At 53.3% G+C, this 24,730-nt stretch overlaps 7 protein-coding genes and 1 non-coding gene across 8 annotated transcripts; 5 read left to right on the top strand and 3 right to left on the bottom strand.

Annotated features, from left to right (window-relative positions):
* Window positions 1-1,836: 1,836 nt before the first annotated feature.
* THITE_2146577 (uncharacterized protein) lies at window positions 1,837-2,889 on the top strand (the record flags this gene model as incomplete). Its single annotated transcript, XM_003655899.1, has 1 exon — window positions 1,837-2,889. The coding sequence occupies one exon, from the start codon at window positions 1,837-1,839 to the stop codon at window positions 2,887-2,889; it is 1,053 nt and encodes a 350-aa protein (XP_003655947.1).
* A 210-nt stretch (window positions 2,890-3,099) lies between these two features.
* Window positions 3,100-3,441, top strand: THITE_43485 (uncharacterized protein; the record flags this gene model as incomplete). Its single annotated transcript, XM_003655898.1, has 1 exon — window positions 3,100-3,441. A coding segment is annotated over one exon (342 nt), but the record flags the coding sequence as incomplete, so codon positions are not given.
* A 452-nt stretch (window positions 3,442-3,893) lies between these two features.
* On the bottom strand, window positions 3,894-5,841 carry THITE_2120262 (uncharacterized protein). Its single transcript, XM_003655897.1, has 4 exons — window positions 5,706-5,841; window positions 5,081-5,629; window positions 4,285-4,986; window positions 3,894-4,189 (listed from the first exon to the last, which is right to left on the bottom strand). The coding sequence occupies exons 2-4, from the start codon at window positions 5,585-5,587 to the stop codon at window positions 4,052-4,054; spliced, it is 1,347 nt and encodes a 448-aa protein (XP_003655945.1). The 5' UTR covers window positions 5,588-5,629; window positions 5,706-5,841; the 3' UTR covers window positions 3,894-4,051.
* An 822-nt stretch (window positions 5,842-6,663) lies between these two features.
* THITE_2080789 (glycosyltransferase family 22 protein) lies at window positions 6,664-9,156 on the top strand (the record flags this gene model as incomplete). The annotated part of the gene is made up of 4 exons (XM_003655896.1): window positions 6,664-6,960; window positions 7,040-7,267; window positions 7,354-7,496; window positions 7,546-9,156. 4 exons carry the CDS (start codon window positions 6,664-6,666, stop codon window positions 8,957-8,959), a joined length of 2,082 nt encoding a protein of 693 aa, XP_003655944.1. The 3' UTR covers window positions 8,960-9,156.
* THITE_2120258 (uncharacterized protein) lies at window positions 9,147-11,761 on the bottom strand. Its single transcript, XM_003655895.1, has 7 exons — window positions 11,587-11,761; window positions 11,376-11,464; window positions 11,166-11,308; window positions 10,966-11,112; window positions 10,492-10,913; window positions 10,391-10,427; window positions 9,147-10,331 (listed from the first exon to the last, which is right to left on the bottom strand). The coding sequence occupies exons 1-7, from the start codon at window positions 11,618-11,620 to the stop codon at window positions 9,335-9,337; spliced, it is 1,869 nt and encodes a 622-aa protein (XP_003655943.1). The 5' UTR covers window positions 11,621-11,761; the 3' UTR covers window positions 9,147-9,334.
* A 399-nt stretch (window positions 11,762-12,160) lies between these two features.
* On the top strand, window positions 12,161-12,261 carry THITE_t116. The gene has a single exon. It is a non-coding gene; the product is annotated as a tRNA-Val (tRNA).
* A 585-nt stretch (window positions 12,262-12,846) lies between these two features.
* THITE_122220 (uncharacterized protein) lies at window positions 12,847-14,337 on the top strand (the record flags this gene model as incomplete). Its single annotated transcript, XM_003655894.1, has 2 exons — window positions 12,847-13,409; window positions 13,473-14,337. The coding sequence occupies 2 exons, from the start codon at window positions 12,847-12,849 to the stop codon at window positions 14,335-14,337; spliced, it is 1,428 nt and encodes a 475-aa protein (XP_003655942.1).
* Window positions 14,338-14,461: 124 nt separating this feature from the next.
* THITE_2171085 (uncharacterized protein) lies at window positions 14,462-16,119 on the bottom strand. The gene is made up of 2 exons (XM_003655893.1): window positions 15,600-16,119; window positions 14,462-15,536 (listed from the first exon to the last, which is right to left on the bottom strand). The coding sequence occupies exons 1-2, from the start codon at window positions 15,736-15,738 to the stop codon at window positions 14,809-14,811; spliced, it is 867 nt and encodes a 288-aa protein (XP_003655941.1). The 5' UTR covers window positions 15,739-16,119; the 3' UTR covers window positions 14,462-14,808.
* Window positions 16,120-24,730: the final 8,611 nt, after the last annotated feature.

The raw sequence follows: 24,730 nt of genomic DNA, 5'->3' as shown, positions 1-24,730 counted from the left end.
TACAACGCTTAGAAATCGCTATACGATATATAGTATACACCTAAGATTGTAGAAGAATACTAGAAGCGCCTAGGTATCGATCCGCCTATAGGTACTATATAGAAAAAGGAGGATGCTATACCGCCCGCTAAACGCCCTTGAGGTCGACCTTAGAAGAATATAGAGGCTACCGACAAGGCTACCAACAAGGCTACGGAGAAGGCTGTAGGCGCCATAGCACCTACCAAACGCCTACGCGGCCGCCTTTGGAAGGACCTAGCAGTAGCTAGCCTATCGACGAAGACCTCCTTATAGGAGGTGCCTACTCCGGTAGCCTAGACTGAGCAGCCCTTAGCGCTATAGACCGTAGCACCGTGGCCTAGCACGCCCAAGGAGGAACCTACGCCGAAGGCCTTGGTTAAGTATATGACGGCGCTATAACCTATAGCGCTATAACTTGTATTGCCTAGAGAGATACCTATACCAGTTCAGTATATTCCAGAGCCGCCTTCGCCAATGCGTTCAACTATTGTAGTAGCCGGTCCGGCTCTGAATGTATAGCGTAGTACACGCGCCTGTAAGGAGGATGTTCAGGAGGAGTGAATTACCGGATTGGGAAGGAGGATCAATATAACGATCAACGTAGTGAGGGCACTGCTATTTTTTCTTATAGCCCGGCACTTGATACCGGATGCTCCTGTATATATAAATAGATAATGACCCTATCTGGGTTAGGCTCTAGGTTAGGGTTACTCTATACAGGGTTTGCCCTGCATGGCCTATGCGCCCTACATACACACGGCTAGGAATATCTTAGCAGTGGTAGGAGCCTCCCCACTTTGAATCCATCATCACTCATTCTACCATTGTATCTGCATACTACTTTTGCGTGCCACCGCATCAATCAGTATTATGGCTTTCACTTCTCCCGTCGTCGAGGATCAGCGGATGCACATATCGCTAGGCTCATGTGCGGCTCTTTGTTTTTCAAAGCCGACATCATAACTCGATTCACGAGGCCGTGGCGGGCTAGCCGTGCCTTTGAATGTAGCCCTAGGCCGACGGGAACATTCGAACATTCCTAGCTCAGAACACCGACTGGGCTAGGCGACGGTACCTCAATAAATAGACACTATCTAGACAGAGACTTGGAGGTGCTGAACCCGGCCAATTCCCCGTTCCACGCCCGCAACGCCTTGGCACAGAGGCCGTGCCTCTCCCTTGCCTTGTTAGCCGTGGCTCATCCTGGACAAGCTATGACGAGGCCCTTGAATGGTCGCTGGGGACAAGATTGACATGCAGCCCAGGCGAGCGATGTGACTCGGCATCTGGCAAAGTCCCAATCACCGTGTTGACTTGTTCAATCTCGAGAACAGCGACAACGAAGGGCAGCAACGAGAGGGCCGCAGGACGCAACGGAGGAAAAGATCACCATGGTTCACAGGTACTCGACAGCGGTATGCAGCTTCCTCTGACGCGTAGCTCAGCGGCTTGGCTTCCGGAAACCTGGCTAGACATATTGCCCTTACACAGACGCCATCTAAACCGTAACCACCTATTCTCCCGTGGGCAATTTGGCAAAAGCCCCCGCCGTCCGCCACCCGCGCTCTATCCCCCCTCCGCTTTGGCCATTATTCTTCAGGCATCGGCAGACTTGTATAGCCAACGCCAACAGCCGTTGTTCCCGCGGAACGGCTGAGTTTGCCCTTGATATTCACTCTTCCGCGGGGAAGGGAGAAAATGCATAAGTATAGCCCACCACCAGGTCAATATGCTGTGACGGGTTTCTTGTCGATATGGATACCGTCCATCAAAGCATTCTACCCCCGCGTTTTCAGAACCTCGTCTTAGAACGGCATGTTCAACCTTCTGGGCGTGCGTTTCCTCTTGAGTCTACAACTCGCAGGGCTAGCAATTCAAACAGACGCCAAAGATGCTGGTCACAGAAAGCCCATCATCCTCCGCGAGTCCGGCGGCTTCACGATAGGCGGCAAGGTCATCCAGAGTCCTCTCAACCCCAACATGACGCTGTCGTGCGATCACGGCTACGTAGAATATTTCACGCCGTGGACCCCGCGCAAGACGAGCCTAGTCATGTGGCACAGCTCCAGCACGCAGACGTTCCAGAACCGCTGGGACGGCGGCGAGGGCTTCAAGGACATGTTCCTCCGCGCCGACTATCCGGTCTACCTCTGGGAGGGGCCGCGAGTCGGGCGGGCCAACTGGGCCTGCAACGCGACGTTCTACGTGCCCGACTACCGGGACCAGGCCAACTTCGTCGCGTGGAACTTCGGCCCGGCGTTCAAGCAGTGGTGGCCGGGCGTGCAGTTCCCGACGGAGAGCGAGGAGGCCTGGCAGCAGGCCACGAGCTCGCGGTACGTCGAGTACGACTCGGAGGCGAGCGTCAACCTCGAGACGGACGCCGCGGCCGTCGCGGCCGACTCGGGCAAGCTCGGCACCGACATCGTCTACCTCACCAACTCGGCGGCCGGGCTGCGCGCCCAGCTGACGGCTGTGAAGAGCAACACGACCAACATCAAAGCCATCGTCTGCTACGAGAGCTTCGGCTTCGTCTTCCCGGACGACGCGGGCGTCAAGCGCGGCGCCGGGGCGAACCCCTTTGGCCCGATCCTCGTTCCGCTCGAAGACTTCAAGAAGCTTGCCAGAATTCCCGCCATCCAGTTTGTGTGGGGAGACCACAGGGATGAGAGTTTCATCTTCCTCAACCAGTCGAGGCAGGCGGCGGCGTTGATCAACAAGTACGGCGGGAATGCCGAGGTCGTCTTGCTGGCGAAGGACAAGGGCCTGAAGGGGAGTACCCACATCGCGTTTGCGGATATGGACAACAGGAAGGTCGGCGAGCTATTGCACGAATTTTTGAGGGAGAACGAACTGGACGACTACGAGTAACTAGCTTGGGGATACTTCTCGCTTTCGACACCGGATAAGTTGCTGCCCTCGGGGCATGACTGTCCGACTAGCCCTGCATAGGCTCCTGGTGCACGCTCCTGCTTCTCCAGACCTCTCCAAGCAATTCACCATGTCCTAGCCCATACTTACAGGGGAAAAGGGGCAACGGGGCAGGCAAGTGGGGGAGTGGAGGCGGAAAAACAGATACAGAAAAGGACAAAAACATACAGCACAGGGGATTCCCCAGTCGTCACCGACCTGAGTACTAATCCTGCGATCAGTAGCTTATCTAAGGGAGAGCGGACGGGATCCCGAGCTTTCTACTGTCTATGGCCGTATGTGACAGCTGCGACCTTGCGCAGCCTCTTTGAAGGACGATCCGGAGTGAGTTGCAGCGATGGAAAGGGGCAACGCCCAACAGCCGCCGACAACCACACTCGCCCAAGGTGTGACTGCCGTATTTTACCTGAGTTTCTGATGCTCACACCACCCAACCCGGGTTTAATCAGGCATCATAGCAACACTACAGCGTTACTGTGGTGTGATGGGTAAGTTACTGCCCCTTGCTGGGTTCTAACCGGGGGCATTTACAGGGGATGAGCGTGTTTTGTGGAGCCAAAACATGACTTTGCACTGCGATCTTGCTGAGAATTTGACCGTAACTTACGGGAAGCTGATCCTGGTCGGTACCCGACAAGGGGCAGAAACTTTTGCTCGCAACCGCAGTAAGGACAACGGTGTGAATGAGTTACGAGAATCATATCTATTTCAGGAGAATCGCAGCGGAGAAGCCCGCTTTTTCTCAACAGAAGGCTGCTTTTCTATCATGATCGGCGTGCCGGGATAGTTCTAGCTCTCCCTCCTCCAACTATCCGTCGTCTACAGGGCAAGCAACGGGAAGTTGTTTGGGCTGTGGATATCCCAGTCCCACTCCCAATATCCAACGCCAAGTCAGATCCCACCCAGATGCATTTCGGATCCGTAATCCTGATCCAACCCATCCGTCACGCTTTATGTCCGACGTGGTATCAAGAAAAAGGAGAATATCTCTGCGGCGCCATCCAGCAGCCTCGAGCGGCCCTACGGGGTGGGCTCAGCCGCTCCTCAACCCGCTTTGTTTCCCGCTCTCATCCATTCCGCCGACGCCGAGCAAGCCTCACATTCAGTGACCCTCGGTCTTCTCAGCCGTCGGCAACTCCGCTAACGCCTCGCCAATCGTCTTGATGGCACCCCGAAGCTCCTCCTCCGTGATGACCAGGGGCGGCGCAAACCGGATGATGTTGCCATGCGTGGGTTTAGCCTAGCCGCGTCGGTCAGTATATATGAGATAACATTCCCTTTTCCGCGCCCTTCTTTTGCTTCACAGCCAGCCAGCCGGGCCCGGAGACAACTCACCAGCACGCCCTTCTCCTTCAGCAGCAGGCACAGATCCCAGGCGGTCCGCCCGCCGGCCTTGCTCTCGTCGATCACCACGGCGTTGAGCAGGCCCTTGCCGCGCACGGTCTGCACGGCGGGCGAGCGGAAGGCCTCGACGCCTTCGCGGAACAGGCGGCCGAGCCGGTCGGCCTTCTCGGCGAGGCGCTCCTCCTCGACCAGCTCGAGCGCGCGGATGGACACGGCGCAGCCGAGCGGGTTGCCGCCGTAGGTGGACCCGTGCGTGCCGGGCTCGACGACGCCCATGACGTCGCGGTTGGCCAGCACGCAGCTGACGGGGTACATGCCGCCCGAGATGGCCTTGCCGAGCGTGACCATGTCGGGCCGGATGCCGGCCCACTCGGAGCAGAGCATGCGGCCGGTGCGGGCGATGCCCGTCTGGATCTCGTCGCAGATCAGCAGCACGTTGTACTTCTTGCACAGCGCGTGCGCCTTGGCGAGGTAGTCGTCGTCCGGCACGACCACGCCGGCCTCGCCTTGGATCGGCTCCACGATAAAGGCGGCCGTGTCGCGCCCGTGGGCTTCCAGCACGGCTTCGAGGTCGGCGACGTTGTTGTACCGGATCTGGGCGCCCGTGGTGGGGTTGACGGCGCCGACGTTCGGCAGGTAGGGCCCGTAGTTGTCACGGGACTCGGGATCCAACGACAGGGAGACGGCTGTCATCTAGATGTTTAAAAGAGGCAGGGGTGTGATTAATGGGTCTGGTGTTTTATGGAAAGACAACGGGAAGAACCCATGAGAGATCTCAACAACTCACCGTCCGGCCGTGGAAGTTGTCGGCGGCACTGAAGACGAGAGCGCGACCCGGAGCGACGCCCTTCACCTTGTAGGCCCACTTGCGGGCGATCTTGATGGCCGTCTCGACGGCCTCGGCGCCCGTGTTCATGGGCAGCACCATGTCGTAGCCGAACATGTTGCGGACCTTCTCGGCCCAGACGGGGAACACGTCGTTGTGGAAGGCGCGCGAGCTCAGCGTCAACCGGCCGGCCTGTTCGGTGAGGGCCTTGATCAGCTCTGGGTGGCAGTGGCCCTGGTTGACGGCGCTGTAGGCCGAGAGGAAGTCAAGGTAGTGCTTGCCCTCCGGGTCCCAGACGTGGACCCCCTGGGCGCGGGCGAACACGACGGGGAGCGGGTGGTAGTTGTGGGCGGCATACTCGTTCTCGGCAGCGATGGCAGTCTTGGTCGACGCCGCGTGGTACCGGTCCTTGACGGCGCCGGCGCCAGGGCGGACGGGGGAGTTGTCCTTGTCAGCGTGGGGGGCCATTGTGTCGCAGTGTTGTCACTTGGGTGTTGTTCCGATATATCACTAAAAAGGTAGTCAGGAAAACTATGCTTGATATGACGACAAGGAAGGGCTGATAGGAGTACAGATTGTTCCGTACAAGATTTCGTAGAGGAGGCTGCAATCGTGCCCCACCTGATCTCAAAGGGTCTGATAACCTTGTGTGACGCGGGAGCAGATCCGGCTGGGCGGGTGCCTATCACTCCCTTAGTGTAGACCGGGATGTTGAAACGGGCCAGAACAATTTGCAGAAAACGAAGCAATTTGACTAGAGCCTGGCGGAGATGATGGTCGCTGTGTTATTGGAGAAAATAGAGAGAAACACAACGAGCCTATGGAGACGGGCGGACGAAACGGGATTATAAACAACGAGTACAGGCATGCAGCGCCCCAACGTCGGTCTGGCTTCGCTGGATGTGTAAGAGAAACCTGGTCCCAGTGGATTGCGTGAAACGCCACCATACCCCTAAGTGCAAGTGGAAGCGGCGTCATGAAAAACATGGCGGCGAACCGCCTCACGTGGGGCCCAAGATCCCTGGACATCCCTGTGTGCCGACGCTGAGCGGCCCCGGCTGCCCGCTCGTGGAACGACACAGTCCGAGGCCCCCAGTCCCTGCTGTGGCGTGTTCATATGCGCCCGGCTGGCAATTCTGCAGGCAAGGGAGGACATGACAAGGACAGGGCCCCAGGTGCCAAGCATCCTGTCCATGCATTCCGTATTTGTACCGAATCTGGGGTCCGCGGTGGTGAACCTTTTTTTCCCAGGCAGATTCGAGAAGCGAGCCCGGAGACGGAAGGGGCGAGCGGGTGGGGTTTCTCGGTGCCGGTGGGTTGGGGCAGGGGCAGCGCCGCATGCGGCGCCGACTGGCCAACCACCGCTCAGGTGATTAGCCACTGGCGCACCGCGGGTAGAGCCGGAAGTCTCCAATCTCGGCAGGCGGGGATGCATTAGCGTGCATCCCCTGTGCCACCATGTCCACTCAATTGGCTGCCAAGTGCATCTCATCCATTGAACAAGCTTGATCTCAAACTCGCCCACGGCCGAATTATCCGCGGCAATGGAATCCCGCCCGGCCGCCGAAGGCCTGCGCGAGCGGCGTCTGGTGGGTCCTTCCGGAAGCTCTGTTGAAAGCTCTGCCGGCGCACCCCGGCCGGCTTCGAGAGGAACCCCGAGGCCGCTGCACCCCCAGGTCATCGCGGCCGAAATCGAAGACGTGCTCAACCTGCTGCTGGTGTTCCGCTTCATCAACTCGCTCTGCGTGCGCACCTTCTTCCAGCCCGACGAGTACTTTCAGGCGCTCGAACCGGCATGGAGCATTGCCTTTGGCAGCAACAGTGGCGCCTGGCTGACCTGGGTAGGTGCTCGAGTTGTTGGCGTTGGGGCTGCCGCGGTTGCTGATGGCGACAATCCTTGCCCCATCCCCCCCAATGCAGGAATGGCAACACCAGCTCAGATCGTCGCTGCACCCGGCTCTCTTCGGGCTGGCCTACAAGGTTGTAGACGGCCTCATGACCACCCTGAATCTGATCCCGCTTAGGGCTACCGTGCTCGTGGCTCTACCTGGCGCTTTGCAGTCCGTCTTCGCCGGCCTCGGCGACTTCTACACCTGGAAGCTCGCCATGGACATCTATGGCCGGGAGAGTAACGCACCGTGGGCTGCCGTCAGTTCTTGCCCCCATGTCTCTCCGTCAGCTCAGAAGACTAAGACCCGGCTCAGCTGTGGATGACCGTGCTCAGCCCCTGGCAGTGGTGTTGCTCCACCAGGACCTTCTCCAACTCACTGGAGACATCGTTGACCATAGCCGCCCTGTGCTACTGGCCGTGGGAGCTTCTCAACGATGCAAAGGCGAGCAAAGTGGCGCCTTTGCAGCAGCGCGGGAGAGTAATAAGGTGAGTTGCTGCTGTTGGTCGATATGGATCTGGGCTTACTCGGTGGCAGCCTCCGGATATCGCTCGTGCTTGCAGCCATCGCTGTGTTGCTGCGACCGACCAACCTGCTCATTTGGCTCGTCGTCCTCGGGCTCTCACTGACGCGATTGGGCCTCGTTGGGAAATCGCCCCTGGACATGGCAACTATGACGGTGCTGCTCCGAGAAATCGTGGTGTGCGGCGCCGCAGTGCTCGCCGTCTCCCTCGTGTCCGATCGCCTGTACTTCGGCTTCTGGACCTTCCCGCCCTACAAGTGGCTGTACTTCAACATGGTACAGTCTCTCGCCGTGTTCTACGGCCGCATGCCCTGGCATTTCTACCTGTCTCAGGGTGTTCCGCTTCTCACCACCACCTTCCTCCCCTTCGTCCTTGTCGGACTCTACAAGGGAGTCTCGTCTCTTAAGGGTTCTTCCACCCTCCAAACCAACATTATTCGCACCCTCACCTTCGCCGCTCTCGCCACGATCGCCGTGTTCTCACTCATCTCCCATAAAGAAATCCGGTTCATCTACCCGCTGCTGCCCGTTCTGCACATCCTCGCAGCCCCCTACATCGCATCTTTCTTCACCACCTCGCCAGCCTTCCCCGAAGCTCCACCATCAGTGTCCTCTTCTTCGCAATCCGACACCGTCACCCTCCGCCGCAAACTGACTCTAGCCTACATCCTTTCCCTCAACCTGCTGCTCGCAGGCTACCTCACCCTCTTCCACCAGCCCGCCTCCCTCTCCGTGGTCACTTTCCTCCGCACCGACTTTGAGCGCCTACACCCGGATTCCCTCTCTCTCCCCGGCGATAACAACCAAGCCGCCGCCGCCGCGACCGCGACCAGCCAACCGCCCGACCAACAACAACAACAACAACCACACGAACTGTTCGCCCTCTTCCTCACCCCCTGCCACTCCACCCCCTGGCGCTCGCACCTCGTCTACCCGGCCCTGCGCGCCCGCGCCCTGACCTGCGAGCCGCCGCTGCACACCGCCCCGGGCTCCGCCGCCCGCGCCGCCTACCTCGACGAGGCCGACCGCTTCTACCTGCGCGATGACCAGGGCAGCGGGCCGTGGCCGGGGCCCGGGTACGGAGTGCGTTTCCTCGCCGAGGAGATGTGGCCCGCCACGAAGGACGGCAAGCGCGCCGGGGGGAAGGAGGAGGGGGCGGCGGAGGAGGTGCCGCGGTATATCGTCGGGTTTGAGGGCATCGAGCCGGTGCTGACGGCTTTTTTCGACGGGCCCGGCAAAGGGATGGGCGTGCGGCTGCGCAGGGTGTGGTCGGCGTGGAACGGGCCGTTCAACGAGGACTGGCGGCGGAGAGGGAGGTTGGTCGTGTGGGATACGGGGATTTATCCCGGTTCGTATCGGGGAACTGAGGAGGCGGAGGCGGAGGCGGAGGAGACGAGAGGCAGGGAGAGGGTGATTGATGAGCTTTGAAGGAGGGGCAGGGGCTGTCGTAGAGCAGCAATCGTGTGTACGATGCAGTGTCGAGTGTGGCGTGCCTTGCACATATATTGCGGTTCATGACATGTATTGTACAGTACAGCGAAAGTGCAAAAAGGGTCCACGGACCCAGCGGCACTCGACAGGCCCAAGTAGGAAAATCTGGGTATTGATTCGGCTGCCTATCCAGGAAAGCAAACGCGGATTTTCCGACCTGTATAACCCATATCATATAACACGCGGGACGCTCCAAAGCGCGCCTGGAACACCCGCCCGTTGCTCATAAACATCATCGGCCTCCCCGCGCAGCCCTCCGGCTCCAGGGCTCTTCTTCCGTCCTGGCCACCAAGTACAGCCACTGCACGCTCGTCAAGACCTGGCAGCCTCCAGCTCGAGCTCCAGCTGCCGGATCCGCTCGCTCTGGTCCTGCGTGCCCGCACCGACCCTCTTTTTGAGCGACTCGACCTCGGCGGCCAGGCGGGTGATGATCTGGGTCTGCGCCGTGAGCTTGTCGTTCTGGGCGCTGATGACCTGGGCCTGCTGCTCGAGGAGCTGCTTGATCTGCTCCAGCGATGCCTCCACGGCCGGGCTAGACGGCGCGGCAGCAGCTGGAGGGGCGGCCGCCGGAGCAGCTGTCGGAGCAGCTGCTGGAGCAGCACGGGCGACAGGCGCGCTGGTTGCCTGTGGGGATTTGACCGGCGACGCGGGCTTTGCTTGCGCAGGCGGCGCGGTCGTGTTCACGGGCTGCGGCTTCGCAGCAGTCCGGACAGGAACAGTGGTGCGAGGCGCCGGCCGGCCGATCTCCTCGAAGCTCGACGTCTCGGCGTCATCGTCCGCCTCTTCCTCCACGTCGTCCTTGAACTTGTTGGCCATGGCGGAGATAGAGCTCTTCTGGTCGGCCATCGTCGCCGGCGCACGGACCGGGGCCGGAGCCGGGGCCGGCTCAGGTTCCTTCTTCGGGGCTGCGGCGGGGGCGGGCGCAGGAGCTGGCGCAGCGGTGGGGGGCTTGTAATCGGCAGGGACCTCGACAGGCGCGGTGCCCTCGTAGACGCTCTCGAGATCGATCTTGGGCGGAACGGCCGTCTTGCCGTCCAACCATTCCTTGGCAGACATGGCTGGCTTGAGGCCGATGGCCGGAGGGTAGATATCAGCCTGGAATGTCTCGGCCCGGCGCGGTACGGTGAATGAGATCGGCTCAATGTACGTGTCGTTGACGGTCTTGTAGGCTCTCATGACCTCGTTCTCGTGGACGTTGATTCCACGTCGCGGCAGGAAGGCGATTCCGCGCTGGGGATCGGCCGACTTGTACTCGGACAAATACTCGAACTTGTCGTTTTCGTACTCGTAGTAGCGGATGTTGCCATCGCTGTTGAGACAACAAATGAGTCTTACGCCGCTAGGCCTGCAATGCAGAGTCCAACTTACCCTTTGCCCGCAAGATAGAGACAGTTTGACCCATCGTCTGTCACGGGGACTGTCAGTAATTGCCAATTGCCACGCAGATGGCAGGGAAAGGGCAGGCTTACCCCAGAAGGGCATGCAGACACCAGAGATGGAATCGATCGAGATGAAGCCGCCGATGGGGTCTTTCCGGCCGGGCTCCCATAGACCGATTTGGCGCTCGCTCATTCTCGAGAAACCAGTAGTGGCGATGCGGTTGTGTTCGCCCATCCACACTGCGCGGCTGTTCTTGGCGCCTTCGTGGCCCGGATATTCGTGGACCGGCTTCTCCTGACGCACATCCCAAACTCGCAGTTTCTTGTCCCTGGAAGTGGTAACTAGCATGGAGCCATTGGCGCTCCACGACAAACTCTGCACGATCTCCGGGTGTCTGAGCGTGATGGCAGCCTGCCCAGTGCTGATGTCCCAGAGCTTGAGGGTCAAGTCCCCGGACGAGGAAGCCAGGATGTGCTCGGCTGCGGGGTTAAAGAGAACGTGTCCGACCTTCCTACGGGGTTGTGAGCACAGCGGCACAGCACTGCAGATACTCTACTTCGCACCTCGAGTGGCCAGGCAGCCTGCTGACGGGTGACACAGCAGGAACCTCCTCAGCATCCGTGTAGAGGGTGAAACCCTGAGGCACCTCCCAGATGAAGACCTTGCCATCGTCGGATGCCGACGCAATGATCCGGTCGTTGAATGGGTTCCTGCACGCCGATTAGGTCGATGTTGGCATGGCGACTGTGAGCGGCACACGAACCAGTCTGTGTCCAGCACAGCGGCAGTGTGGCCGCGGAACAGCGGTATTTGGTCGGGAAGCTTGCCGCGCTCGTTCAAGGGGATGACCGCAAAGGCGCCGCCACCGCTTGCCTCCCAATTGACTGCGAGGTACTCTGGGTTCGCCTGACACATGACGGACGGAATGTCAGCGGTGGGTTCAGGAATGCGACAAGGTGGGGCTGTCCAGCACCTTCACCAGGTTGGTATCCCAGGCATTGCGGCTGATATGGAGGTTGTCGTAGCAAAACTCCTTCTTGGTAGGCTTTCCAAAGACATGTCCTGGTGAGAGGATCGGTCAGCGACAGTCGGACGCGGTGTTGCGGTGTTGCGGTCTGCATGTGCAGCGCCGCCGTCTCCGTCGGCCAAAGCGGGGGCACGCGAGCAGGGCCAAGGTCGCCTACGATATTTCGACACGCGCACAAACCGGCCGGCCATTGAATCGAAGAATCAAGATGACAGAAAAAGCTAAAAGAAGCGGAGATTGCGGAGGCAGCCCGGTCACGACACGCTGATCGCCTCACAGCTTGGAGAAGTTCAGGGGTAGTGGAAGTCGCGAGCTGGAGTTGGGGGGTTCCCACAAGCTGGGCTGCATGGGCCATCGATGAGGCTAAGCCCCGGGCCCCGGCATCCTTAGCGCATGGAGGCCCGTTCGAGCCCTGTTCCTGGCCCGGCGATTGGCCTTGCCCTCCGTTGCCCACCTTGGTAGTTACCGCCTTCCATCAATGCTTCAAGCCATCAGTCAAAACCATGGAAGCAGCAACACCCTGGTTGGTAAGTGTCTTTCTGGTTCTCGGGCAATCTGCAGAAAATCTACGGAAGTTCGCAAGATCAAAAAGTGATCATGGTCTTGCATACCAAGCTAACGAGCCGGCAGAGCTCACAATCTCAACCAATTCTATAAACTACCCCCTGTAGGAGGAGCAACCCTCACCTGCCCGGCGATAAGCCTCTCACCCGGAGGTTTTAAGCACCGAAGGCCGACTGGTGTAGTGGTTATCACGTCTCGTTCACAAAAGTTGGACACAACTGGAGTTCTTCCACCGAGAAGGTGCCAGGTTCGATCCCTGGGTCGGTCATTTGTTTTGCATCTGGCTCCAATGTATCCTTTGTTCACGACGACTTTGCAATGTTCTTTTGTCTCCCGTGAAACCCGTCACTTTCGTTTTTCTTATTCTCTTGGTGCCCGCCAAGACATAATCATCCCTCTAAACTGGTGAAATTGATGAGGGTGACAACACGCAGGCCTGATCTGAGTTACACCGGAGCGCTTCAGAGGCCTTGAAATCGGGGCCGACATGGTTATTTGGAATGCCCATTTTGCCATGCCTTCCCAATAGTTCCAGTATTATCGATAGTTGCATAGTGTAGCGTACGCAGTAGGGCTTGTCTGATTGCATGTGAACTTCCAGGTTCCCATACCTTGCGGCGCTCAAGCTTTGACCAACCAGGAAATCTCCAAATACGGAACACACACAGGCAACCTTGCCTTCGCAACCCTGCACGAACCCTTGTGAGAACTGCTGAGATGCAAAACACTCAGCAGATCTCCAACAGACGACTGTCCGAGACGCCGCCGCGAACTGTGAGGTCTTCAATAGCTAGTCGGCGTTGATGACGCGCACACTCTGTCCCCACCGGCGACGACTTCCCCCACCAATGCGATGGCGAGCAAGGCCAAGTCGCGCTGGGCGGACGACGAGGCCGACGCCGCTCTCGAGGCCCAGCTAAAGAGGGAAAAGGAGGAGAAGAAGCGCCTCAAGGCCGAGAAGGCCCGCAAACTCGAAGCCGAGAGACAGGCTCGAGAGGCTGCCGCCACGGCTGCTGCGCAGCAAGAGGCCGATAGCACAAACGGACCCCCCGCGAAGAGGCGGAGGATATCGCCAAACCGCGAGACAAGCCAGACTGCTGAGGGTCGCGATGCGAGCAACGACGCCCCCAAGCTGCTCCGCTTCGAGGGCGGCGCGTTCGGTCGTTGTCGCAGCGTCGAGAATTACGACAAGCTCAACGACATCGAGGAGGGCGCCTACGGCTGGGTATCGCGAGCCAAGGAGATCGCCACCGGCAAGGTGGTGGCGCTGAAGAGGCTGAAGATCGATCCCAAGGACCGCAGCGGACTGCCAGTCACGGGCCTGCGCGAGATCCAAATCCTGAAAGACTGCGACCACCGGAATGTGGTCAAGCTGCAGGAGGTGGTCGTGGGGGAGGATACGAGCAGGATTGAAAAGTACAGTTGCTTCTTCCCGTCTCCCGAGGGATCCATCAACTAACGCCCGGCGCGCGCTGACAGCATCTTTCTCGTCCTCGAATTCGTCGAACACGACCTCAAGTCCATCCTCGAGGACATGCCCGAGCCCTTCCTCGCCTCCGAGGTGAAGACGCTCCTCCAGCAGCTCGCCTCGGGCGTGGCTTACCTGCACGACAACTGGATCCTCCACCGCGACCTCAAGACGTCCAACCTGCTCCTCAACAACCGCGGCCAGCTCAAGATCGCCGACTTCGGCATGGCCCGCTACGTCGGCGACCCGCCGCCCCAGCTCACCCAGCTGGTCGTCACGCTCTGGTACCGCGCGCCGGAGCTCCTCCTCGGCGCCACCCGCTACGGCCCGGCCATCGACATGTGGAGCGTCGGCTGCATCTTCGGCGAGCTGCTGACGCGCGAGCCGCTGCTGCAGGGGCGCAACGAGGCGGACGAGCTGGCCAAGATCTTCGAGCTGTGCGGCGTGCCCACCGAAGACACCTGGCCGGGCTTCCGGCGGCTGCCCAACGCGCGCGCGCTGCGGCTGCCGCCCAGCGCCAGCAGCAAGACCCCCGGCGCCGGCGGGTCGGCCGTGCGCGCGCGGTTCCCGCTGCTCACGGCCGCGGGCGCGGCGCTGCTCGGCTCGCTGCTCTCGCTCGACCCGGACCGGCGCCCCGGCGCGCGCGAGATGCTCGCGCACGAGTACTTCCGGCAGGACCCCAAGCCGAAGCAGGAGGCCATGTTCCCCACGTTCCCGAGCAAGGCGGGCCAGGAACGGCGCCGGCGGCGGGAGACGCCCAACGCGCCCGCGCGCGGTCAGCGGGCCGCCGACCTCGGCGCCGTCGACTTCAGCGGCATCTTCTCCGGGCGGGAGAAGGAGGAGCGGGGTGGGGGGTTCTCGCTGCGCATGGTGTAAGATGCGGGCGGGTGCCTACGTCGCCTGTGGCGGTGGTAGTGACGATGAATGAATGACAAGTCAGATAAGATGCTGTTACTCCTTGCCTCCTGCTCAGCCTTATCATAAGAAGCCTTCAATCCGTCTCGTGGAATGCCAAAGATTAGAAGTCTCTTGAGATGCGCTTCCCTAGGCTGTTCGCTATATATGCAGTTGTCGTAACATAAGAGATACATGCATCAGATGTCTCCTCGCTCGACTTACTTCCCTTCCCCTTTTGAATCAACATTCCCGACGATAATGATCCCAAATAAAATGCTGGCAAACAACATGATCCGACGCCTTCCCGCTCTTTGCGTACCGTATTAGAGTGAAGCACTAAACAACCCTATCCAGAACCAGAGAACATATTACAAGACATATAACCCCGTCCCTCTTAGCCAGCACCACACACAAATTCTCCGTTTTCACACCCCTCCATCAGGTTCAGCGTCAAACGAACGCTCCAAAGCCGGCCACAAACCAGGTGAAGCTCAGCACCGTCAAAGCGCTCATCACCACGGCAACCCCCACAGCCCGCCGGTCCAGCCCGGACACGGCACGGCTGCACGAAGCGCACTGATAGCCGTCGCCGGTGTCGTGGTACTCCTGCGGCTCGTACAGGCCGAAGGTGAAGCCCGAGTAGGGGGCGAGGTAGCCGGGCTCGGCGGTGGCGCTGATGCCGCCGTCGGCGTCGGCGATGACGAGCGTGTACATCTCGGTCAGCAGCGGGTCGGCGACGTGGCTGCTCTGGAACGCCTTGGTGTCCCAGGTGAAGCTGCCCGGCTCCTGGAAGGACATGTTCTGCGTCACCGTCCACGGCTGCGCCACCGAGCTGCACTTGACGTACAGGTCGATCGCCGTCGGGTCCGCCAGCAGGTTCGTGTAGTTCCACCCCCACGTGACGTAGTCGCCGATCTTGTAGAGCTGCAGCCCGTCCGTGGCCGCGGGCGTCACCATCACCACGCTGCCGGCGGGGTCCTGCGGGTTGAACTGGGTCTTCTTGGGAGCGTGGCTGCTGGTGCGGTTGCCTGTCGCGTGCGCGGTGCCGGAGCCGGTGGGGGTTATGCCGCCTGTGTTGAGATTTGTTGTGATGAGCGGGAAGCCGGAGCTGGTGGAGTCGCCATTGTTATTGTCGCCGGACGCCGTGGGTGCCGGTGTCGGGGTGGGAGACGGAGAGTCTGCCGGTTACAGTTCAATAAGGTTACCGCGAAGAATCAAAGTGTTCCAGGCCCGATGCTTACCCTGAGATGACGAATCGTCCCGGCGGACGACCAGAGAGTCGAGTTCCGGCAGCCATGTCGGCCACGACACGGCAGATACCGCGCGAGTGACTGAGAGCAGCGTGACCGCCAACTGGGCAGCGGAGAGTGAAGACTTCATGTTGGCGATCCGGCAGCAGTTCGACCTGACGACCAAAAGGCGACGAGGCCGCGGACGGAGTCCCAAATTTCAGTTCCGCTCAGGGCCAGGCTCGATCCAGCTGAGAGCAGTCTTGTTCGACGCCAGAGAGTTTGGCAGGGTGTGTTCCACTCGATGGGCGGGTGGCCCGGTCGAGGACGTGGCACTGGGGTGTTGTCGGGAGAGCCCCTATTATTGGCCGGGCAGAGAAAACTTAAGGCGAGACCGGACGAACCGGAGGTAACAGGTATGTTGGCGAGGCAGACAGAGAGTTCGAAGTCGCCGAAAAGCAGAGAAAGCGAGCGTCCGGGCAAGAAGCGAGCGTGGTGTTTGAAGAAACAGCGGAGGCAGTGACAGGCCACAGGATCAGATTGATCGGGAGACGATTGGAATGCAGAGATTCGAGCCGCTTTCGACAAGAGCCCGACAGTTGTTTGGCCCACTGGCCTGGCGGATGGGCCCGGAGCCTTCCAGCCAATGGGCAGCGCCGCAACCCCCGGCTGTGCCCAGACCATGCCACGCTGCTGGAAGCATCCCTGTGGCACAAATGCTACGCGATACGTAGGATGCAATGATGGATTGGTTGATTGATTGATTGATTGATTGATTGATTGATTGATACTGGAATCTCCACCCTTGCGTCTGCCTACATATCTAAGTACAATGCCTACGCCACTCTGGGCTATAGGGCTGTAACGGATGCCCCTGCCCTGGTAATAATGCCTGAGATGCCTTATAGGAAGTGCTTCCCACAATCTGCCGCTACACAAAAAGATTGACGCCCTCGTCGATGTGGTAATAATACTATTGATGGTGTTTTCGCTATACCTACAGCATTTGCGGCGCTATAGCCGCCAAATGGTCCTCAGTGACCTACTGGTCGTACTCTCTACCTAATCCGTAGTATATAATGAGATATTGGGGCTTGCTATTACACTCTTATTACACTATAATAGTGTTGATATACAACTTGGCTATAGTGACAAGATAGATAACTAGGAGCTATCTACTGTATAGGTCGAACGTATAGAGCTCTAAATAGTCAATGCTAACTACGTTGTAGATCTTCTATAATAGTAGTATCTATAGCTAATAGGCTAATCGTCTAACTCGTTCTAGGATAGTCAAAGGTCCTATATATTACTAGTCGAACTTATTACTAATAATATCTATTATAAGTATAGAGTAACCTTTATAGAGGTATAGCTAGACCTTGTCGCCAACGTTGAAGAAGCGTGCTTTATAGCGATGGTCGTAGTAGTATTTAGTCGTTATAGCTATAATAGCGATAGCGTCGTATACGTCTAGATATAGTTGTAGCAATAGCGTTATTGGTTTTAAGTTATAGTTAACGATAACGTTGGCAATAGTAACTAGGTTAAAGCCTTTAGTAACTTCGTTAAGCGATATACCGGTTATAACTATATAGGTAGTATTATATTCGAACTAGAGAAGTAGGATAATCTCTAGCCATTTATAGAAGTCATCGAGGGCCTAGATATAGTACTATAGAGCCGATTCAATAGTCTAGATCATCTACTTAGTCTAACTATCGGTAGCTAGATAGTATACTATAGTATATAGCAGTTTAGTACCTAGTGACTACTAGATAGTCTACTAAAGTGCTACTATAAACTTTAGGTCTCTGTTTAATAGTATAATCTTCGGTAGGCCCTAGTTTACTATTATAAGCCAGTAGAGTAGGTGTTTGCCCTAGTCCTTAGAGGTCTATATAATCTTGCTAGGTACGATTTAGATCTCTTTACTAAGCTTATCAACGATGACTATAGCGGCGTTATAGCTCTCTATCGAACTTAGGAAGCTGACAATGAAGTCGATAGTAATTATATAGTATAGGCATTCGTTGCTAATAAATAGTTATAGAGAGCTATATAGCTAGTAGTAACAGATATCATTGGCCTTATATTTAAGGTAGGCGTCGACGTACTTATAGACTATTTTTATAGGCTAACGAATAAAGAAATTACTAAAGTATACTCGTAGTACTTAGTATCTATAGTAGTTGCCATTGTAAATAGCGTTTAAGATGTCTGTTATATAAATATATAGAATATAGAGGTAGGGAACCTAGCTACCTATCTTCTAGAGAAGGCTACAGTATAGTTGGAACAGCAAGGTCGCCCTATATTCGGGTATAAAGGCGTTGTTCTAATTGACAACCACGAGGGTCTTTTTCTAGATAGGGTCTTCGAGATAACCCTATTGTAGCCGCTTGACGAAGTCTAGATAGATGTTTAATATAACTATACTAGAGGTTATACTAACTATAGGAATGCTAAGACTAATATCCTTGTTTATAGCTAGTTCAAGGAATGCCTAGATAGGTAGTAGGTATAACGGTTCACTAGTGTATATCGCCCAATGTTCTATACGGTCGTCCAGAAGGTCATTAAGGCCGCCTATAGCGTTTAGATCTATAGTATTATTGGTTAATAGCATTTATAACAACGTATTAGGCACTATATAGTATTTGCTAGGCTTGTAGAAAATATGGAGGTTGTATTGACTAAAGTATTCTATAGCGCGGATAAGGCGCTTATTTGTCAAGGCGGAGGATATAATATCCTTAGTCGTATTGTTAAGGCCAAGGATAGCCTTATAGTCGGTAAAGATATAGATAGGCGTAGAACGTATAGCGATCGTCTACCTCTTATATTTTATAAATGTCTATACTAGACTAAGGACTTCTATCTCGGTAGGCTAGTACTTCTGCTCTATAAGCGACAGCGTATACGACAGGTATATAATTGGCTAGATAGCAGTACGTAAAGGATATATAGCGATAAGATCGTCCTTGCTAAGGATCTTTTGTATTGCTATAGGCTCGATATAGTAGATTTCAGTACTAATACTGTACTAGGAGACATCGATATCTATATATAGGGGATCGCTATCGTAGAAGAAGGTAATAGATATATTATAGGAGAGCGCTACCTTAACCACTTCGAAAGACGTAAGTTCCTTAGTCGTTGGTAACAACAACTATATAGCGTATAACTACGACTTTTGCTTGCCCTTATAGTTATAGGTTTTCAAGAGGGCTATCTTCTATCGCTATAATAGTGCAATAAGGATAGAATAGAGTGGTATATTGTACTATATAAAGCTGGTAGCGCCGATAAAGTACTCGAGGTCCTTGAGAGTACGTAGGAACTCCAGTACGATAATTGCTACTAGCCTTTCAACTATAGTGGACATGCCTATACTGTTGACTATTTAGCTAAGTACTATAGCGCTAAGGAATATAATAAACGATTTGTCAAGGCTAATAGAGATGTTGTATTTATATAGCGCTTCGAATATAGCGCGAAGGTGGGCAAGGTGGCCGTTAGCGGTAGCGAATTCGTAGCTCCTAATAACAACGTTATCGTAATATATATCTATAGCGTCAATGTCCTTAAGAAGGAGGTCCATCTACCGCTATATATATACGTTGTTATTATAGTAACCTATAACGACGTAGTTGAATATATACTAGCCCTCTATAGTATTTATAGTAAAGACCTATCTATCTCTAGGGTCTACTAACCACTAGTAATAGAAAGCCATTATATTGAGGATAGTAATATACTTTGCATTAGCTAGCTATACTATAATATCGTCTTACAATTTAACGAGGTAAACGTTAGGGAGGACTATTTTGTTAAGCAAGTAGATATTGACTACTATCTAGCCTTTCCTTATACTATTAGGCATAGTACATTAGATAACGAAGATAGGGAAGGAAAAGGGGACCTAGAAACAGGTCTTAGTAGCCTTGCTAGTAGCCTTGAGCTTAGTAACGGTATCCTTGACGATAGCTCGGTCCTTAGCGTTAATAGGATAAATATAGTATTTCTTAGGGATATAGGCTTCCCAACTAAGGTGTAATTTAACGTATATCTATTGATCCTAGTCGAGGTTAACGAAGCCCTTGTCTTTAAACATATCCTAGTATTCCGTTACAAGTGACTAGATAGGCGTAAGCTCATTAGGCAGAAGGTTATAGATAGTAACGCTATAGGGGTATTTAACGGTGTCGAGGCTAGCTATCGAGAGTCGTAGCTTATTCGTAGGTTGCAGTGGCTTTTTAATAGTAAGCTTAGCGGCTATAGGGTCGTCTACTATATACGCCTAGCATCTAGGTATAATAGAAGTCAGAGTACCGATCTAGTAGCCTTCGAGGACTATAATAGGGTTGCTAGTGTCGTTCTATACAACGATAGAGGATATATAGTAGTCGGCGACCGCTACGAAGACTAAGATACGGTTTAAAATACTTAGTTCGAAAAGAAGGGTTTAGCCGTTGTCGATATAGATACTATAGTCGACGGGGATAGTAGTAGTAGTATATAGTAGAATAATGAGATACTTAGCGATAACGATATATAAGCGGTATAGTCTTCTATACCGTCTAGTAGTAACTAGTATCCAAATACCGCTATACGAATTAATAATAACTGTACCTTAAGAGAGTAAGATGTCAAAGCCTTTAGGAGTTATATAATCTATACCCAATAATATATTAGTACAAAGGTCGTTGACGATAGTTACTTTATATATAAAGCTAGCGATAGTAGGCTTGCTAGAGGGCAAGGTACCTTAGAAATTAAAGTCAATGATAGTGTAATCGAGGCTAGAATATATATCTAAACCAATGCTATAGACTATTAAAGGGCTAGCGTAGTGCCTAGTAACGGCGTTAGGGTAATAGGTAGTCAACTGTAACGTGCTGGCCTTATGGCGTCTGCAGATAAGCGTACGATGTTCTATTCAACTACCTTAAGGAAAGGAAAAGGAGAAGTATAGGCTACGGTCCTCGTACGCAGAGTTTTCAGGGGCTCGCGGAGTGGGTTCGGGCCGACGTTATTCCGGGCGCGAGGCGGGCCCGCTACAGGTCCGCCCCGGGGCCGCCGCGGATCCTAGGCGCAGCCCCTATATACCTAGCCCGGGTATAGCCCGGTCTGTAATATACCCCCCCCGCCCCGCTAGGCGGTCGAGATAAGGTATATACGACGCCGCATCGAGCATCGGCGTAGTCGGGTTTAGGGTAGTTGCCCACTGAGGTCTTGCTATTTATAGCCGTCCTATTGCCTAAGCTCGAGTTGTTTATTTACATCGCCCTAGCAAGCCGCTAATTGGCCCCCTCCTCTCTTTACGCATTTATATAGAGCAACTACGCTATATTAGGTATACCTGCTAATTATACGCAATTCGACCCCGCTTATCGCTATTAAAAGCCCCTCTTCTTATATAACCCGACTTCTTTGCGTTTCCCTTCTATATTCAATGTATATATTCCCCTCCTCTCTTACGATCTAGTTTCTTTCCTCTTTACACGCTAACAACGTCCTCCTATCTCGCCTTATATACGTTCCCCTCCTCCTATATTCTCTCTACGTATCTGTCTATATCCTCGAACGCGCTACTTATTTCCGCCTCGGCTCTAGCCAGAGTCTTTTCGTCCCTCGCCCCAATAGCGATATAGTTCCTAAAACTCGCTCGTCGCGTTTATATATAGGATCGCTAAAATGTTAGTCGCTACCGCTGCTCTTAGAGGTAGGGGCGTAGGCCGCTATCCTAGTAGCGATAATAACGAAGACTATAACGTAAGTGCCTCTAGGATAATCCTGTTGTAGACCTAAGTCGCTTACTAACTACAGTATTATAGAACTGAAATAATCGCTAAAAGAATAATAAGCTATTGATTAATGAGTTCGTTGTTGAGGGAGACTTCGACGATGAGGAAAACGAACTGCTCCCCGACAAGGGAGAGTTCTATATATAATGCGTTGCTCGCCTCCTTAGTGGCATTAAGGTCGAATATACCCCTAGTTGTAGCAAATCCTATAAGGAATGTCGTAGGGCCTATACGACGTATAAGTAGGACTCTATATTGTAGGCAATAAACCTTTGTCTTTAGTCCAGTCTAAAGAAAATTCTTAAGGTATATAATATAGGCTAGGCTATCGAGACCTTTGCTTAGAAGAAGACGAGCTTATAGCCTACCCGCTATATAGTCTTTAAACGTGAATTCTAGAAGCTAGCTTAGTCTTTCTAGACTACTTTTAACAATGTATAGGTATACTATATCCCTATTTAGCTAGTACTGCTTCCCCTATCTACTACTGAGTGGACCTCGACTTGTACTGTCTCTTAGACTCTAGTTGCCTCCCCTGCTACGCTAAGCCGCTATAGGGCCCTAGTGCCCTACAATTCGCCCGCTTCCTCCTTGGACGCCTCTGCTTAGCTAGCCGTCCATTTGACTTATTGCCTAATAAGTAATGAGGAAGCCTATTAGCGTAAAATACGTTATTTGGTCGATACTATTACGACTATCGTTAATATTAATAACCGTCTTATCGACTATGTTTTAAGTTCGCTATAGTCCGGCCCTTCTTTATAGGGCGGTTATAGTTCGACTCCCACTAGGCGCGACATTGCCCTAGTCCCCTTCGCCCTACGTCCTTAGCGCTATTTGTCTTCGTCTATTAAGGACCTTATATACGTCCGCTACGAATATGTTAATCCTCCTCCCTAGACCCCTAGCGGGTCTAATAGGTAGCTGATTGTAGAGGTGCTCTCGTCGCTAGATAAGGGTGCTATATACTCGCTTACCAACGACCTAGTACTGTTTAGAGACGAAGAGGCTATAGAGTAGGGCTAGAGATAGCCTTGTCTCCTATTGTAGCCTTGTCCCCGTTTTATCCTATACCTCGACCCTTTATCGAACCAACCTATTAACTAGAGTAGTTGTAGCAATTTTAATATTCGCCCCTATCCTGCCTTAGAGATCCTAGAGTAGGTTATACGTCGGCTACCGACCTCGCCTCCTATTAGCTTATACCTAGGTATTCCGTAGTACTATAGGGTTGACGCTAGGGTAAGGCTAGAGGACTACCTATATTTGAGGAAGTAGACTTAGTTGGTGTATTAGGATCTTCCTATACTTATATTTCTTTTGTTGTCTTTTCATGATAAAGCTATAGCTAGACGTATTAGAGTGACTATATACTCGGTGGTACTATTGAGCTATATTCGTTTTGTCGTTGTCGTTTCTTATAGGGTAGTCTATATATAAACATTGCGTTTTCCCTTTCTTCTCTAGTTCAACGCTAGCCTATTGTTATATTATACGTCTCTTTATTCCCGTTTGAACTCGTCGAGTATAGTAGTATCTAAGAAGTTCTCTAGGGGCTTTTACGTTAGTTTGTTATAACCTATCTACTTGATATATACGTCGCAGTTGTTTCCCTTTCTTTTAGCGTTCTAAGCTTTAAGGATCACCTCTACCTTGTACTTTTGCTAAGGAATACCCTCCTTCGACGTAACCTATATAGGGTCTGGCCGTTTATCTATGACTTTCTATAAAGGGAGTGGATCGGAGGCTACTTGCTCAACTAGATCGATATAGAAGGTTAGGTATAGACTATTTAGTATATTAAGCGTTACCGTTAAAGGGGTAGGTACTACGACTACCTTGTACTTGGTATTTAGCTAGTCGAGTTTTTTACTAGGGCAGTTCATCTTTATATTGTATAGAGAGAGCTATACCTCGTCTTCTACTTTAAACCTCTTAGCTAGGTAGTAGGAGCGGTTTATATTCGTCTACTACCACTGCTATATATATACGATAGCTGCTTAGGTCTACTCTATTCCTTCCTTCAGATGGTGGAGGAACTTGGTAGTATAGCCCTCTAGGGTCGCTATAGGCGCCATTAGGATTGTAATAAGTTGTATAAGGCTTATGTCGAACCTATGGAGGAGGTAGTTTAGGCTTACCCTAGTTATAGACAAGTCCCTGTTATTGAGTACAAATTGGTAGGCTAGGAGGTATTTAGGCCAGTTGTACTATATAAAGGAGATAAAGATCTAGAGGATAGCTTATACCTCTTAGTTAACCTACTCTGTTCCTCTATTCGTCTAGGGATAGTAAAAAGTCGATAGGAGTTGCTCTACCTCTATTGCCTTATATAGTATAGTCTAGAACCTACTCAACTAGTTCGACCTATAGTCGGTTATAATTTGAGTTAGGAACCTATAGAAGCGCTACTATATATTATAGAACCGGAGGGTATACTCTTCTACTTCTATCGAGTATATTACCTTGAGCTATATATACTTAGAGAGGCGGTTAGTGATCATTATAAGGTAGCTAGGCGCCCCCTTGTCTCTTGTAGGGAGGTCGGTTATAAAGTCAATGGAGATCTGCTTTTAGAAGCGATTAAGGATAGGTAGAGGTTGTAAAAGCCTTTAATATAGCTACTAGGAGATCTTGCTTTAGCGGCATTGGTTGCAGTTCCTAATGAACCGCTTTACGTTAGACGATATAAGGTCCTAATAGTAATTTCTCTAGAGTATTTTAAATAGCTCGTTATACCTTAGGTATCTCGATATAGTTGAGTTATAGATCCGCTAGATGATTATAGTAGTTAGGGGCTTCTATATAGGGAGCTAGAGACGGCTATAGAACTGGAGCGCGCTTTACGCGTTGAAGGAGTAGTCTACGATCTAGGTTTATACTATGTTCGCCTCTTTTAGAAACTTCTAAGCTTCGTTGCGAATGGCCTAGAGCCGATAAGTATAGTGCTCGTCTTCGACAATACCCTTGTCCTATAGGGCTATAAGCTACTTGTCCTTGAAGAGCGTCTCTCCTATAGGTAACCTAGCCTCCTCCTATACACTAGTCTAGTATATCTTAATTGGAGGGAGTAGCTAGGCGATACACTAGCTATCTTTAGGCTCGTCTTGTTTACACTAAGAGAGTGTATTAGGGTGCGAGGCCTAGGATTCTAGCTAGTACTTTAGCTTAAAGTTGAATAGAGAGAGCGTCTTTGCCTATTAGGCCTACTGTTCATTGATTGGACGCGGCTAGGTGAAGTACTTAAGGTTCTTATAGTTGGTTAAGATAGTGAAGGGGGCCGCTATACTTTGAAGCTCTATCGACTAGGCCTTGAGATATAAGATGATAGCC

The sequence above is a fragment of the Thermothielavioides terrestris genome, chromosome 4, assembly GCF_000226115.1.
Source record: "Thermothielavioides terrestris NRRL 8126 chromosome 4, complete sequence".
Taxonomy (NCBI): Eukaryota; Fungi; Ascomycota; class Sordariomycetes; order Sordariales; family Chaetomiaceae; genus Thermothielavioides; species Thermothielavioides terrestris.
Note: the sequence above shows the minus strand (reverse complement) of the source record. Positions and strands in the feature narration are given on the sequence as shown.